Here is a 14,306-nt window from a genome sequence, read left to right on the forward strand (position 1 = left end):
TAAATAAAGATATGTTTAAAGACTTTTTTTATTTATTCCACATCTATTAGGGCCATTGCACTTGACATCTGTGGAAGGTACGGTAGCATATTTGTTTTTCTTAGTAAATATCTATTGTGTGTCGTGGCTTTCCTGACATGTTCTACATCCTAGAAGATACCCTCACTACAAATTCTTCTGCCTAGGTTAGGTCAATCTTGATCTCCTCTGTGTCCCCACAGCTCCCATACCCAGGCTCCTCATTTTCCTCTTCCATATTTCAATTTGCGTTAAGTAGCTCTTCAATATATTCCTTCCACATCTCCTTGATTCTTGTATCTTTTCAGGTTCCTCTTCTTATTAACCATCTTCTTAGACTTAACTATGCTATCACTGCTTTTTACTTCCAGATTCTTATTCTTCTTTCCTGTCTATCTGCCAGGTTTTTAATAATTTAAAAGAAAAATTCACTTGTGTTTTTTATGTATGTCATTTTATTGCTGTAAAAGTTTTTAGAACATCTTGTAATTCCAAAATAGTTTTTACCTAATTGTATGTTGTTTCTTAATTGCATTTTTGTCAGATATATTTACAGTAATGATACATGATGCATTTGCATCACAAACATATTTTTTTTTGCTCCCGCTGCACCTCAAATTGCTGCGAACAGTAGTGCCATTCACATTATGACTTGGCATTGTGGCGTATTTTCATCATAATATTAGTTTTATTTGACAGTGCTTAGCTAACTTTGTTTGCATCCCTTGATGATGCCACTCTGACTTTATTATAATAGTACATGTTTTATGCAGGTATGTTTTGTCGCATTTTTAAACTCATGTATTTTATATTTGTGAAATTAATAGCTTTAGTTGTATCATAATTTGCTATTTGCAAGATGTAGACTAATTCTCTTCTTGTACAACCCATTGTTCTCCTCAGGAACCTCATTTGTGTTGTCCAAATTTTGTTTTCTTGTTATTCTTTGTGGAAACCGAGCTTTCACTTCCACAGGATATGACAGGAACCGCCATCTCTTTTAATAATTTCATGGTGAGCTCTTTCTATACTTTATGGCCCAATGTTTGAAAGAATGAAATTATCCAACAGTATCATGAACATTAGACAAAACACCTCGTGAAAATCCCACATCATTGATTTCCCCAGAAGATCATGAAGAACAAGCCAGATGGGAAAGCAGTGGGGAATGATAACAATGATTATGATGATGATGAAGAAGAAGAACATAAGATGTAGACTGTAAATTAGTTATATTTGGTTCCTCTTTTTTGAGCCTCTGAGGATGGTCAGGACAATTTGAAATCGATAGTCTAAAGACAGTATTAGTGATCATAGACTAGAGTGAAAGAAACAAATTTTAAAGTAAAAATTGTCGCTTAAGAACACTTACATTTTTAAGAAAAATATCCATAATCTATCCCCAGTTACATATTTTTGTTCCACTGCCAATCCAATTTTCCATCAGCTTATAAATAACCAACACTAAATATGAAACTTCCTGGAAGATTAAAACTGTGTGCCGGACCGAGACTCGAACTCGGGACATTTGCCTTTTGCAGGCAAGTGCTCTACTAACTGAGCTACCCAAGCACGACTCATGCCCCGTCCTCACAGCTTTACTTCTTCCAGTACCTCGTCTCCTACCTTCTAAACCTTACAGAAGCTCTCCTGCGAACCTTGCAGAACTATCATTCCTGAAAGAAAGGATATTGCAGAGACATGGCTTAGCCACAGCCGGGGGGATGTTTCCACAATGATATTTTCACTCTGCAGCAGAGTGTGCGCTGATATGAAACTTCCTGGCAGATTAAAACTGTGTGCTGGACCGAGACTCGAACTCGGGACCTTTGCCTCTCGCAGGCAAGTGCTCTACCAACTGAACTACCCAAGCACGATTCACGCTCCGTCTATATGAAACTTCCTGGCAGATTAAAACTGTGTGCCGGACCGAGAGTCGAACTCGGGACCTTTGCCTTTCGCGAGCAAGTGCTCATGGGCCGTGAGTCGTGCTTGGGTAGCTCAGTTGGTAGAGCACTTGCCCGCGAAAGGCAAAGGTCCCGAGTTTGAGTCTCAGTCCGGCACACAGTTTTAATGTGCCGGGAAGTTTCATATTAGTGCACACTCCACTGCAGAGTGAAAATCTCATTCTGGAAACGTCCCCCAGGCTGTGGCTAAGCCATGTCTCCGCAATATCCTTTCTTTCAGGATTGCTAGTTCTGCAAGGTTCGCAGGAGAGCTTCTGTAAGGTTTAGAAGGTAGGAGACGAGGTACTGGCAGAAGTAAAGCTGTGAGGAGGGGGCATGAGTCGTGCTTGGGTAGCTCAGTTGGTAGAGCACTTGCCCGCGAAAGGCAAAGGTCCCGAGTTCGCGTCTCGGTCCGGCACACAGTTTTAATCTGCCAGGAAATTTCATACCAGCGCACACTCCACCGCAGAGTGAAAATCTCATTCTGAATACTAAATATGTTTTCCCAATTTGTATGCTGATGATGTGTTTTTGCTTTTTGTGGCTTTGAAATGAAGCAGCTGTGTAGAAAGGGAAAACCAGAGTGTTTTTATTTTTTAGGAATTGTTTTCAAACTGGCTTCTCTAATTTAGATTTCACTGAAACAAGCCAATTTTGGAAATTCTGGCTGCTAATGTTGTCTAAACTATTCTGAGTTGTGCTAATGAGTTCCCTGCAAACATAGCTTTAAGATCCAAGAGGGAAACTGGGATGATTATGACGTGGAACCATTCTTCTTTTCTTTTTACCTTTTAGTCAACAGTTTTTAATAACTTATTTTCTGTGAAATTTTCAAATCAAAACACTTTTTTTTTTCAGGTTTGTGGTCTTGAATTTGACCGAAAAGATATTCCAATGAATAAACTCGTAGCTACAACTCTTGAATCAAAATTTTATGTGTATGATACAAGAACATTTCATCCCAAGAAAGGTTTTGCAAGTCTGTCAGAAAGGGTAAGTTGTTTTTAATCTTACTGAAAAATATGATTGAAGGATACAGTTATCTGAAAACTGTTTCATTTAGTTCATTAAGTTAGTACACACTGAGCTAAGAACTGAAAAATTTTATTTATTTTTTGTGCATGGAACTGTCTCCAGTGAGTAACTTTGTCTGTCATAGACATTAAATGATGCATGCTGTTAGAATGAACATGCAGCTAGCTCCCTTTTTTCTGTTGGTATTACTGGAAAATGTGTGGATGATAGCTGTTTTAAGAATTTCATTACAAGTACACATTTTCTTTTTTATTGGATTTTGGTCACTGCCATTTAAGCAGCTGCTTCACAGATGTGTTGTTTCAGTATTTTCATCCAAGCACACTGGACAAAAAATTATAAAGTCCCAAGAGACATCACACTAATACCATTTAGCATTGTTCTAGACTTGATAATTTATTCAGTTTGGCAAAGAAGACAGTCCAGGTAAAGAGATCAGGTATGCCATATCCAGCTGAAACTCACATGACTAGATTCTGTAGAGCTACCAATTTGTAGAGATGTTGTATGCTATGCTTCACTCACTGTTACAAATAGTGCCAGACATTTTCTGTGGGGTTATGATCAGGTGATTTAGAAGACCAGTTGAGGTGCATAGGACAGGCTCGTCCAAACTGTGCCCCTGGGGCGCTAGCGCCCGCGATCGCCCGCGGCCAGCGTCCCGGGCAAATTCGTTTGTTGTCGCAGTGGCCGAGCCGAGCCTCGCCATGCCATTGTACACGCGCTTCGTACATAATTGTCTTCTTTAAGAATGTTGATTGTAAGAATTAAAGAACTTTATAACCTTAATTCTATTTTTTAATAATTATTCAAACATGGGCGTTTAAAATTATTACGTACAAAACAGCAAACTAAGGATCCGATTTCTAAACTCTGAAAAGGGATACAAAAACTTGTACCCCGAAGTAAAACAGTATGAATGAGACTATATCCCTTACATAAAATTATTTCTAAAATAGAATATTTATGACTCTAGTTCATTTAAGAAACTGGTATATTTTTCAGAAGACGCCTATTGTACATAAATGACGAGTGTACATGTGCAGTACTAATAGAATGAACCTGTGGGTCAGAAAATAACTAAGACGTTCTTCGATTCTTGTTTTGGATATTGTTTTCTAAAGCTTTGCGTAGTAATTCTGCCACACGAACACTAGTTGTTACCTAAACAGTAGATGGTTTGCTTCTTTTACCGATCATCGACCTCTTTTACAGAGGTGCGCTTCCTCTGTTACTTTGTTTACGTTGGATCTGACTGCGGGACAGTCCAGGGCAGCACAGTGTTGTGCGGTCTCATTCACTCTGCAGCTCTTATGCCGACACTAGCGACACACGGTCACGGACGGGGCACTGAACTACACTGCCTTGCGCCCGCAGGGCGCGGGCGCGCCCGCCGGACGAAATTCTTGGATGAGCCTGGCATAGGGTGATTGAGTGTATATGTGCAGCCCTGAGAACACAGCTGTTGTGTTGTTGGAAGATGGAAGTGTCCACAGGCTGCTCGTCATGAAGATTGTAATGAAACTGGTTATGGAGAGATAAATGTATTAATCGACCTTGGATTATATGAAATGACTGATTCCCAAGACGAAGACTCAAAACCCAGAAATCCACTACCATATAGCTATTTGAAACTGTATAAATGTCTGGCTTCAGCTGCCAGAGAGTGCAGTTGTGTGTGTGTGTGTGTGTGTGTGTGTGTGTGTGAGAGAGAGAGTTTTGTGTGTATGTGTGTGTGTGTGTGATCTGTTTTCAACAAAGGCCTTGTTGGCCGAAACCTTATTTGTGATAGTATTTTTGTTGTGCCTATCTCCAACTCAGCATCTCTGCTGTATGGTGAGTGGCAACTTTCCTTTCATTTTATTGTTACATTTTAATATCCTGGATTTTCCAATGCTTGGTAGAAATTGAAATTAAATTTAGCACTGAAAGTCAAAAATGTCAAAAATGAGGTCGCTGAAGGTAGGGAAAAAATTCATTCAAAAAAGTGTAAGAGGAAATAAGTACTGTTGAAATTTATAGTTGAATTTCAGCTTTGGAAGCTAATGTTGATACTAAACTGGTACTTGCTGAAAGCAGTTTCATTGAACATATTGAAGACAGCAGACAGCAAACCCACAGAAAATGTATTATTTTGTAACAACAAAACCAGCACCCTAGAAAGTAGTGTTTATGTTCCATGCAAAAAAGTTAAAGAATTGTACAATGAAGAAGTTAATAGAAATCTTATAAACAATGTTGGTGCCATGTGTGTGAAACATTCCAGTAAAAAATTTCTCAGGTGAAGATAGTTTACATCCTGTAGATTTTCCGCAGCATTGCAGAGATAATTTTGTGTTTAATATGACTGATGTTATGAAAATCAAGTTTGTTAAGAAGTTTCTGGAAGGTGAAGCACTAAGTTGGGCTAATCAGTATACTCAGGATGACACAACTATGCAGATTTTGAGAGAAAGGATTTTTAGGTAGATTTTGGTCAGGGACAGAACAAGATAGAATAAAAAGCAAATTTCTCAGTGGACCAAATTTCAGGGATGGACGTATTAGCACGAAACAGTTTTGCAAAAATCAACTTAAAAAATTAGCTTATTTGAGCAAACTATTCAATGAACTCATCCAGATAGATGCTATAAAAAAAAGAGCTAACCAGCTGTAGTACAGTGGGTCCTAGTCTATGAGCCAGATGACACAATAGACCAGTTTTTGAAATATGTAGATAAATTAGAGTTTTGGAAAAAGCAGGGAAATACAGCCACAATAGGCACACACCTTTTGAAAGTGGTAGTTATCAAAATTGGCACAGTAATAATCACAATTGGAGCAAACATAGTAACTACAATGGTAACAATTATCAACAGAAGGAACATAGTATGGTAAATGGTAACAACTTTTACCCTGAGGAGCAACATGGCAATAGTTGGAACAGAAATTGGAATAGAAATGATAATAAAAATACAAGGAAACAGGATGGGGTATTAATTCAGGAAACAAAAAACTAGCTTGGGCCCTATTGTTAGTCCATAAGTTGGGGCTCATGAAACAAATAACAAATGGACCAGAAATTACATAAATACTGACACACAAGAAAAACACTCTAGTGAAGTGAACAGGATCTATCTTGAAGATATGTACTATGCTGTTTAATCTGTTGAGAAAGAGGTATGCTCACCAGGAAGGGCAAAATACATGAATAAGGTAAGTGAGCACATAGAAATTAGAAAAGAAGATACAGGAGAATTTAATTTATCAGAATTCTATAACTGGATTGAGATGTTTCATTTGTTAAATGCTGAAGGAACTGATTTTTGTGAAGATTTTGGAATTCAGAAATTAATGGAAGAACCAGGTGAGGAAAAAAGTGAATATTGTGTTAATGAACAGAAAGTTTAGTGAAAGTAAGTATGTAAACAGTAATGAAATAGGGACTTAAGATGTTGGTTATTTGTGTGGCAATATTGAAGATGTTTGTGGTATTATTGAATATAATAAATTAAGGGTAAGTGATGATGAATATACAGGCATTAGGTAATTATAAGGAAATGTGTAATTGTGGTTATGATACTGTAGAGGTACCCAAGGACACTGTTAAAGGATTAAGCGACATTAGTATGTATAGATAATCATACTAGTTCAGTTACCAGTTATGAAATTCACAGTAAGATGCTTAATGTTATGAATGAGAATGAATCTTTTTTTATATAATATGTGGCTAAATAGAGGTGCTATTGAGAAAGATGAAAGCTTTAGAATTGTGAAAAAAATCTGTATTTAACTTTATATCCAGACTGGTGGCATAAAATTAAATATGTTATTGTAAAACAACTTACAGATAAGTACCATGTTGTTGATCTACATAAAGTAAGTAAGTGTGCAAGGATTGATAAAATTCCTAGTGACAGTGATAGTGATGCCTGTGCTAATTTAATGAAACTGTGCCAAGGCAATGAAAATGGTAAGAACAACACTGATTTTGGTGGCTTTAGTTCTGAAGAGAGAGAAGATGACCTGTCATATGAGGGTATTAAGACCGATAAATGTACTGGTGTTTCTTGTCTGTTCATTAAACTCAGAATAGGATCATGGGAAGGCAGGTGTCATGTTGACACAGGCAGCCAAATTTCAGGAGTGTCTGAATCCTTAAGTAAAAAAGTAAAACATAATGAGGACTTTAATTTTAGCACAGATGAAAGGTGCAACTGGGAGACATAATAAAGTGGTTAAAAGGCAGGCTTTAATAGTTTTTACAATTAAGGGAGTAACTTTTACACACATATATGTTTAATAATTCAGGATCTTGGTGAGGGTCTTATCCTCAGCATGTCATGGATGGTTAGTGTGAATGCAAGTTCTATCTGGGGAGGACAGAAGTTGATTATCAACGCATCTGATGGAGATTGTATTTGTACTAATTTTATGAAGTCAGTTATATCTTATGAGGAGGATAAAATAAATAGTATACAATTTTTAAAAGACAGTAGATTTATAGACAAAGATATCCCAGAATTAGATACAGAATTTAAATAACTAAGATTTCGGAAGCAAAAAGGTTAACTGATAATCAGAAATGGGCGTTGGAATCTTTGTTGTGGGAGAATAGTTACGCACACACACACACACACACACACACACACACGACTGTGTTGCCTGAGACTACAGTCATGTGTGAATGAGTTGGATTTGCATGAGTGTGTGTGTATGTATCTCTGTCATCTGTTGTTGATGAAGGCCTTACTGGCTGGAAGCTTTATTTGTGACAGTCTTTTCATTGTGCCTGTCCGCAACTCAGCATCTCCGCTATATGGTGAGTAGCAACTTTCCTTTTCATAATATTGTTACATTCCATCCTGGATTTTCCATTGTTTGATTCTAACCAATCTTGGATTGTATAAAATAACTCATTCCCAAGTTGGAGACTCAAAACCCAGAAATCCTCTACCATATAGCTATACAAAAATGTATAAATATTAATATAATGTAACTACTTAATGTAATACATTGATGATTATGGACTTCTTAAAAAGATAAGCAATGTTAAACAATTATTTTATGTTTGAACTGTATGTTTCAAAGATATTTTGCACAAATAGATCGACATATGATAGTATTTTCCTTGCTACATGCTGTTAGATGTAAATCATTGTCTTTGGGTAGTTAGTAGTATGAGTTTGAAGTGCGAGGATGGAGTACAAGTTATATGTGCTCTGTTAGCATTTGGTTGATGTTGATTTGTATTGTGAAGTGAAATGACGGAAAATATTTGTGTTCAACACCAGAAAGTCAGTGTTCATATTATTCAACAAAATGAAGCTGAGCTTCCTCTAGACCAGTATAAAAAGTTACATTTTAGAATGGACTATGAGCCTACAATTTACAACAAAGAAGAAGAATAAAAGATGAGTATTATGAAAACTGTTTATTCAAATTCTACCATTGCTACTTCTCTCTGAATTAACCAGCTACCCAAATTATTAACTTACTTCAGAATTAATAAATATTTTAGAATTCACACAACGTCATCCAGTGGCAAAACCATGAAGACTATTTACAACACATCCACTGGTAAAGCTTGAAGATTCATGCTACTAAATCAACTTTGGGTTACAAGAAGGTGGTGGTGATCAGAAGATGTAGAAGAAAAGGCAACACTCAGTTGACAAGAATATTGAAATAAACAATTCAGTTCTTGTTCATGGTAACCTGAGTGAATTGGCCCAAGTCGTGGCATGAAAAATACCCACAGAAAATCACAGAACTATTTCTGGCCTGAACTACACTCACAGCATGCAGTGGATTAAATGCTTCTTTAAGCTGCACTCAACACCTTTCATCTCTTGCAAAGGTGAAATCCTGACTTCTCAGTCAACATTACAAGCCTGTAGTCAGCCACTACTCAGTTTCTGTGTTGTTTGGCTCATTGAATATATGCAACTTTACATGATTCTCTTAATAATGACCTCTTGTGATGTACTCGACTCAAAATGCCCATTGCATGCTATTCCCTTCACAATGTTAACCCAGAAAATAGTTGACATGGGCGTACATCACTGACAGCAGCTTTTACTGTGTCTCTCGTCTCCAGTACCTGTCAGCTAGAATGCTGTTAATTGTAAACCATTCATTGTAAACATGTTGTACAAATGCATTGATACACCAACAAATCTGGCAATGGTCATGGGCACACCCAAACATGTTAGCTTCTTCCTGACAGTCTGTCATGTCTCCTTGTCAATTAATCTTGTGGTACTGATTCCATACAACTGGCTGGCTTATACATACGATCTCACTGCCATGCCTTATGTCAGTGCTGGAGGCTCACAAAGTGGTCTTTTCAAGGGGGTAACAAATATTTTGTTTGTTAACTTATGTTGACTGGTAAACTCCATTACATTTGCTTCATTAGTTATTTACTCAACAACTACTTTTTAATATGCAAGAGAATAGAGACCCCATCAGCTCCCATTGTAATGTGAAATAATTTCTTCACTAGCTAGCGATGTTTATGTAGAAATAAAATCTGGTATACAGGTAATAGATACGTTGTTGTAAAGCTGTTATTAGGAAAAATAAGAGTCACAGATACACTTAATAATTTTTTAACATTCTCACTTTTTTAAAATACATACACAAGGTGTCATTATCTCCAGCAATTGTTTCATGACATCAAAAGTATACCATTAGGATCAAATGCATCAAAACTGTATGATGAAAACTCACACCCAACAGCAGCTGACATTTTATCAGAAGTCACAACACTGCGGGAATGTTTTGCGAATACAGATGTCACATAAAATACCTGAGGCACATGAGCACCCCCCCCCCCCCCCCCACCCCACCCACCCTCCCCGCCCACGAGATGCCAGTTTCAATATTCAGCTAAGTTTTGTCAGTGATTAACAAGGTAACAAAGCTTACCAACATTTTAATACACCATCAGTAACACTAGCAATGTGACATCATGTATTTGGTAGTTGCTTTATTTCAGACGTGTCTTGTCACACACTGACTTGATATTTATGTAACTTCTGCTCCCTATAGAGATAAAAGCACTTCAGTTGTTGACCATGTTTATTTTGGAAATGTATTGAATCTATTCATTATTAGCTGTAACTACATAATATTATAACCCACAAATACATGCTCCACTAACATTAATGTGTTGACCACCTATGCTTGATGTCAGCGTGCAGTAACTCCTTGCAGATGACAGGTGGCAGCATTAGCAGTGGAAGTTATATAAAGCATGTCAGTGGGATGCGGAAAACAGTGTAATCCTATGCAGTCCAGTCACATTAAGGTGTCCTCCACCTATGTTTTACATCAGCATGCAATGATGACTCACAGATGGCAGGTGGCAGCATTAGCAGCGGAAGTTATATAAAGTATGGTGGGGGGAGGGGGGCACGGAAAACAGTGCAGTTGTAATGTGGAAACCAAATTATTTATCTCACATCTGAAGGGTCATAATCACTGACTTTCTAGCCAAGGGTGGAAGCTAGAGAGCAGCAGCTGCATTGCAAATGTACGTGAATAGCACTCGTCTACATTACTCTCTATTAATGTGCACGCGGAGGCATGCGACTGGAGTTCACTCACTTGGTATCATGCAATGCTCACTCATGGACTGACAGCAAACAGCCATGTGTCCTTACAAAGCAGGTATAAGGAAACATAGCTTCTACCTATACAGCTACAGTCACAGCTGCAGAACAGGAGCCACATGGCAAATCAGCCTGAATAGTGCTCGAGGCTGCCAGTTGACTCACTTGGTATAAAGCAGTTCTCACTCATGGAGTGATGGGCAACAGCTGTTTGGCCCTACCAAGCAGGTATAAGGAAACGCAAATGCTACCTATACAGCTTCAACACAACATAGCCACACTAATGGGTCTAGCAAGTGTTTGAATGAATTTAGAATTAGAATTTCTTTATTAGCTGCCGATTTTCCATGTTTTCTGTGGGGAAGGTATGCACTGTACACGTGAGATTCACCACAGTGTAACAAAAATTAAAGTGATAACAAAATATTGAATGAACTTCAATACAGCAACAACAATGGCAGTAACCCCATGGCAAGTTGCACCATATTTTGGAGTATGTGTTGAAATGTAGGTCCCCCTTTAACTGGCTGTATCTGTTCATAGGTGGGAGGAAGTCAAGGGCACATAACCACACCTAGTAAGTCACTGCAGTGCTGAAACCACCCGTCAAGTTGAGCACTGCTTTACTTGATTTGCAGTGTAACAAATAAAACATAAAAATACTTATCGGCAGTCAGGCTCAGTGGTTTGGGCCGTAAAGCACTAGGCAGCCCCAATGTTAAGCAGCCAATTTAGTCAGCCAGCTGACAGTCAGTCATGACCAATAAGCTGAATGAGATGGATGTGGAATATGTTATGCCTTTTTTCTCATATCTGATGTACTTTACTATAATTGTAAAATTTATTTTTCCATCATTTTATTTGCTTTATACACTGTGGTTTATAACTTCATGTACATAGGAAATATAGTGGCTCATCTATTTTTCCACAGTTTTGCACAAAACTCTCATTAGTAAAAATTTACAAATATCGGAGAAAAGCCCCATATCAAACAACAGAGTACCAACACCATGCGTCATTGTCACGGGTGAGGCATTTGGTGTATCTGAAAATTTAATGCATGCTTATGGAGGAAGGAGTTCAACAAACAATAAAAGGACCTTTAAAAACTGACTGTCTCAGACTAAGCAGTTTATAGAATACACACTGACAAATAAATGGAGAACAGAAAATTTTTCATCACCCAATGGATGTTTGAGATGAATTTGCAATTGCTGCAATAAATGCATGCTGTGTTTTACAAGCTAACATGCTAGAAAGCAATGAGTGAAAATTTTAAGACCTATTGTATGTCCCTTCAAAATGGAAATTTCCCCAAGTCCTACAAGTTATTGAAAGTCATCATGAAATTTGTTTCAGGATTCAGGGAATGTCTGGTTACTTTGACAAGTGCACAGACATTGAAGGCAGCCACGTAAGTTCTCCATGAGACAGCCTGCTCATAAGTGGCAGCGCGGAGCCAGCTAGCTGTCGCAGAGGCCCAGTATGTGGGCTACATCACTTCAATTTCATATTGGCTGATGCAGAAGGCCTACCTAGAATATTAGAGCCCCTTTCATATCTCTGTGCACCAGATAATACATCTCCCCATCTCACTGCTAACATGGTGCAAGAACTCTGTGTAAGCAGCCAGTGATGAGAATGCTGCAGACAAAAACTCCTTTCTTAGACTGCTAGCACTATTGAATATGTGTCCCCTTAGTATAATTATGCAGTTTGTTGTTGTAGTGCTACAGAATGAGTGAACCAAGCAAGAACCCAGTGGTTCTTATTGATTAACATCTCCAGACTTTTGATACTAAGTCTCCTGATAGTTTATGGAATGCTGCTCAATATCCAGAATCAACCAGAGTGTTTCAGGATTAACTCTGAGTGAGCTTGCCATTAGAATATGGAATAGCTTTCATTTCGACATCCGTCTGTGCAATTATATAGAGTTTTGAGATTCAAAAATTTCAGAAGAGACACTGGGTGTGAGTATATAAAAGAGACAAACTGCCTATTGGCTTCTGTCTTGGGTACTTCATCCAACGCTCATCTGATGATGTTACTGATGTTTCGCCAGCACGAGTGGCTGGCATTGTCAAAGCTTCACCCTCCATTGCCAGTGGTGAACTGGAGCCGAGCTCGCGGGCGCAGACTGTATATACCTGGTTGACCAACGTCCAAGGGCTTCTCCGCGGTCAATTCCAGTGCGTTTCTCCTCTTGCTACCTGGAGAAACACACCGGAAATGATGACGGAGAAGCCCTCAGACGTTGGTGCGCCAGATACATATAGTCTGTGACCGTGAGCTCGGCTCCAGTTCACCACTGGCAATGGAGGGTGAATCTTTGACAATGCCAGCCACTCGTGCTGGTGAAACGTCAACAAAATCATCAGATGAATGTGGCCGAAGAACCCAAGACAGAAGCCAATAGGCAGTTTGTCAACAAGTGGCCACGAAAGCCTTAAAAATTTTGTATATAAAAGAGTTCATAATATTGCAGCATGCTTGCAACATGCGTGTCATGGAAGTGTCAAATGATGATTGTAAGACTTTTTTCTCTCTATATACTGAGTGCATTTATTGTTACAGAGACATTCTCATGATTTAAAAAGAAGTAGTTCACCTCCATTGGTGGCTGTGACCAAGGGAGGCTTAAACAATTCAGACATATAGTAGCCAAAGAAATGTCAAAGAAATCTGGTCACGAGTTTCAAATGACATTAAGACTTAAAAAGAAGATTTTATTAGGAATGTGATTTGAGAAGTGAAGTAAAATTCTCCATATTTGCTGAAGACATTATGAGCTGAAACTCGTACATTGAAGTCATGATTAAAGATCAATCCAGGAATGCATTGCATGTGTAGAATGTATTTTCTTTAGTCTCACAATGGTAAATCTTTGTAAATCAGATAAAGTTTATGGTGGAATGTTTCAAATAAAAGAGTTGTTCTGAAAACTAATTTAAAAGGAACAAAAGTTACATTTGTTTAATAAATGACAAAGAATTGGCGCTATAAATGCAATTGGATTCCAAATTCATCTGCAGGTATTATCCTTAACACTTTTTATCCACAGATGATTTCTAATTGTTTTTATTCGTGTAAGTGAGTAATATTTCAAACAATTTTTGTTATTCATGAATAATGAATAGCAATTTATATCTCTATACAATATTTGTCATTCACATAAATTTTGCCCAAGTGTGGAGTTAACAGAAGTGCATTGTACGTGCGCACACTGTAAATTCACAGCCTATGTACAAGTGGGTGCAGGTGCAGGAAATCCGCGTAGTAATCTTTGGCAACATCCACCAATGTTTGCAAAGCGTATTAGTGCTCTTACTCGCACACCACAGGTGCATGTGAGCCATGTGCATAGGGTAGGCAGTTGCAGGGCTCTAGTGGAAGCATTTCGAAATGGCTCAGTTCGTGAATCGTTTTCGTGCCACTGTGCTTCAAGTATATACCGTCTGTAGCAAAATGGCGCTGTCCAAAACTGCTGCTGAGGCAACTGTGGTGCACCACAGGCCATAGGTGACTGGGGCGAATGATGGCTGCAGAGGTGTATGTGGGCAAATAGACATGAAGCTGTTGGGCAACTGATTGCCCAGATGAAGCAAGGGGCTACCAACATTGTCTCCGCAATGACCATTGAGCGAACATTGTTGCATATGGGTCTCTGAAGCAAGCACGTGGTTCGTGTACACATGCTGACTGCTGT

At 38.4% G+C, this 14,306-nt stretch overlaps 1 protein-coding gene across 2 annotated transcripts in view; it reads left to right on the top strand.

Moving 5' to 3' along the window:
* LOC124785846 (dynein axonemal assembly factor 10) overlaps positions 1-14,306 on the top strand; it is a 190,936-nt gene that overhangs the window by 142,045 nt on the left and 34,585 nt on the right. For both annotated transcript variants that reach the window (XR_007015963.1, XM_047254215.1), the window contains exon 6: positions 2,823-2,957. Coding sequence is in view for 1 of the 2 variants with exons in the window: in XM_047254215.1 (XP_047110171.1) it covers positions 2,823-2,957 (135 nt within the window). In the remaining variant the exon portion in view is untranslated. The remainder of the gene's footprint in view (positions 1-2,822; positions 2,958-14,306) is intronic.

This window comes from Schistocerca piceifrons, chromosome 1, assembly GCF_021461385.2.
Source record: "Schistocerca piceifrons isolate TAMUIC-IGC-003096 chromosome 1, iqSchPice1.1, whole genome shotgun sequence".
NCBI classification, from domain to species: Eukaryota; Metazoa; Arthropoda; class Insecta; order Orthoptera; family Acrididae; genus Schistocerca; species Schistocerca piceifrons.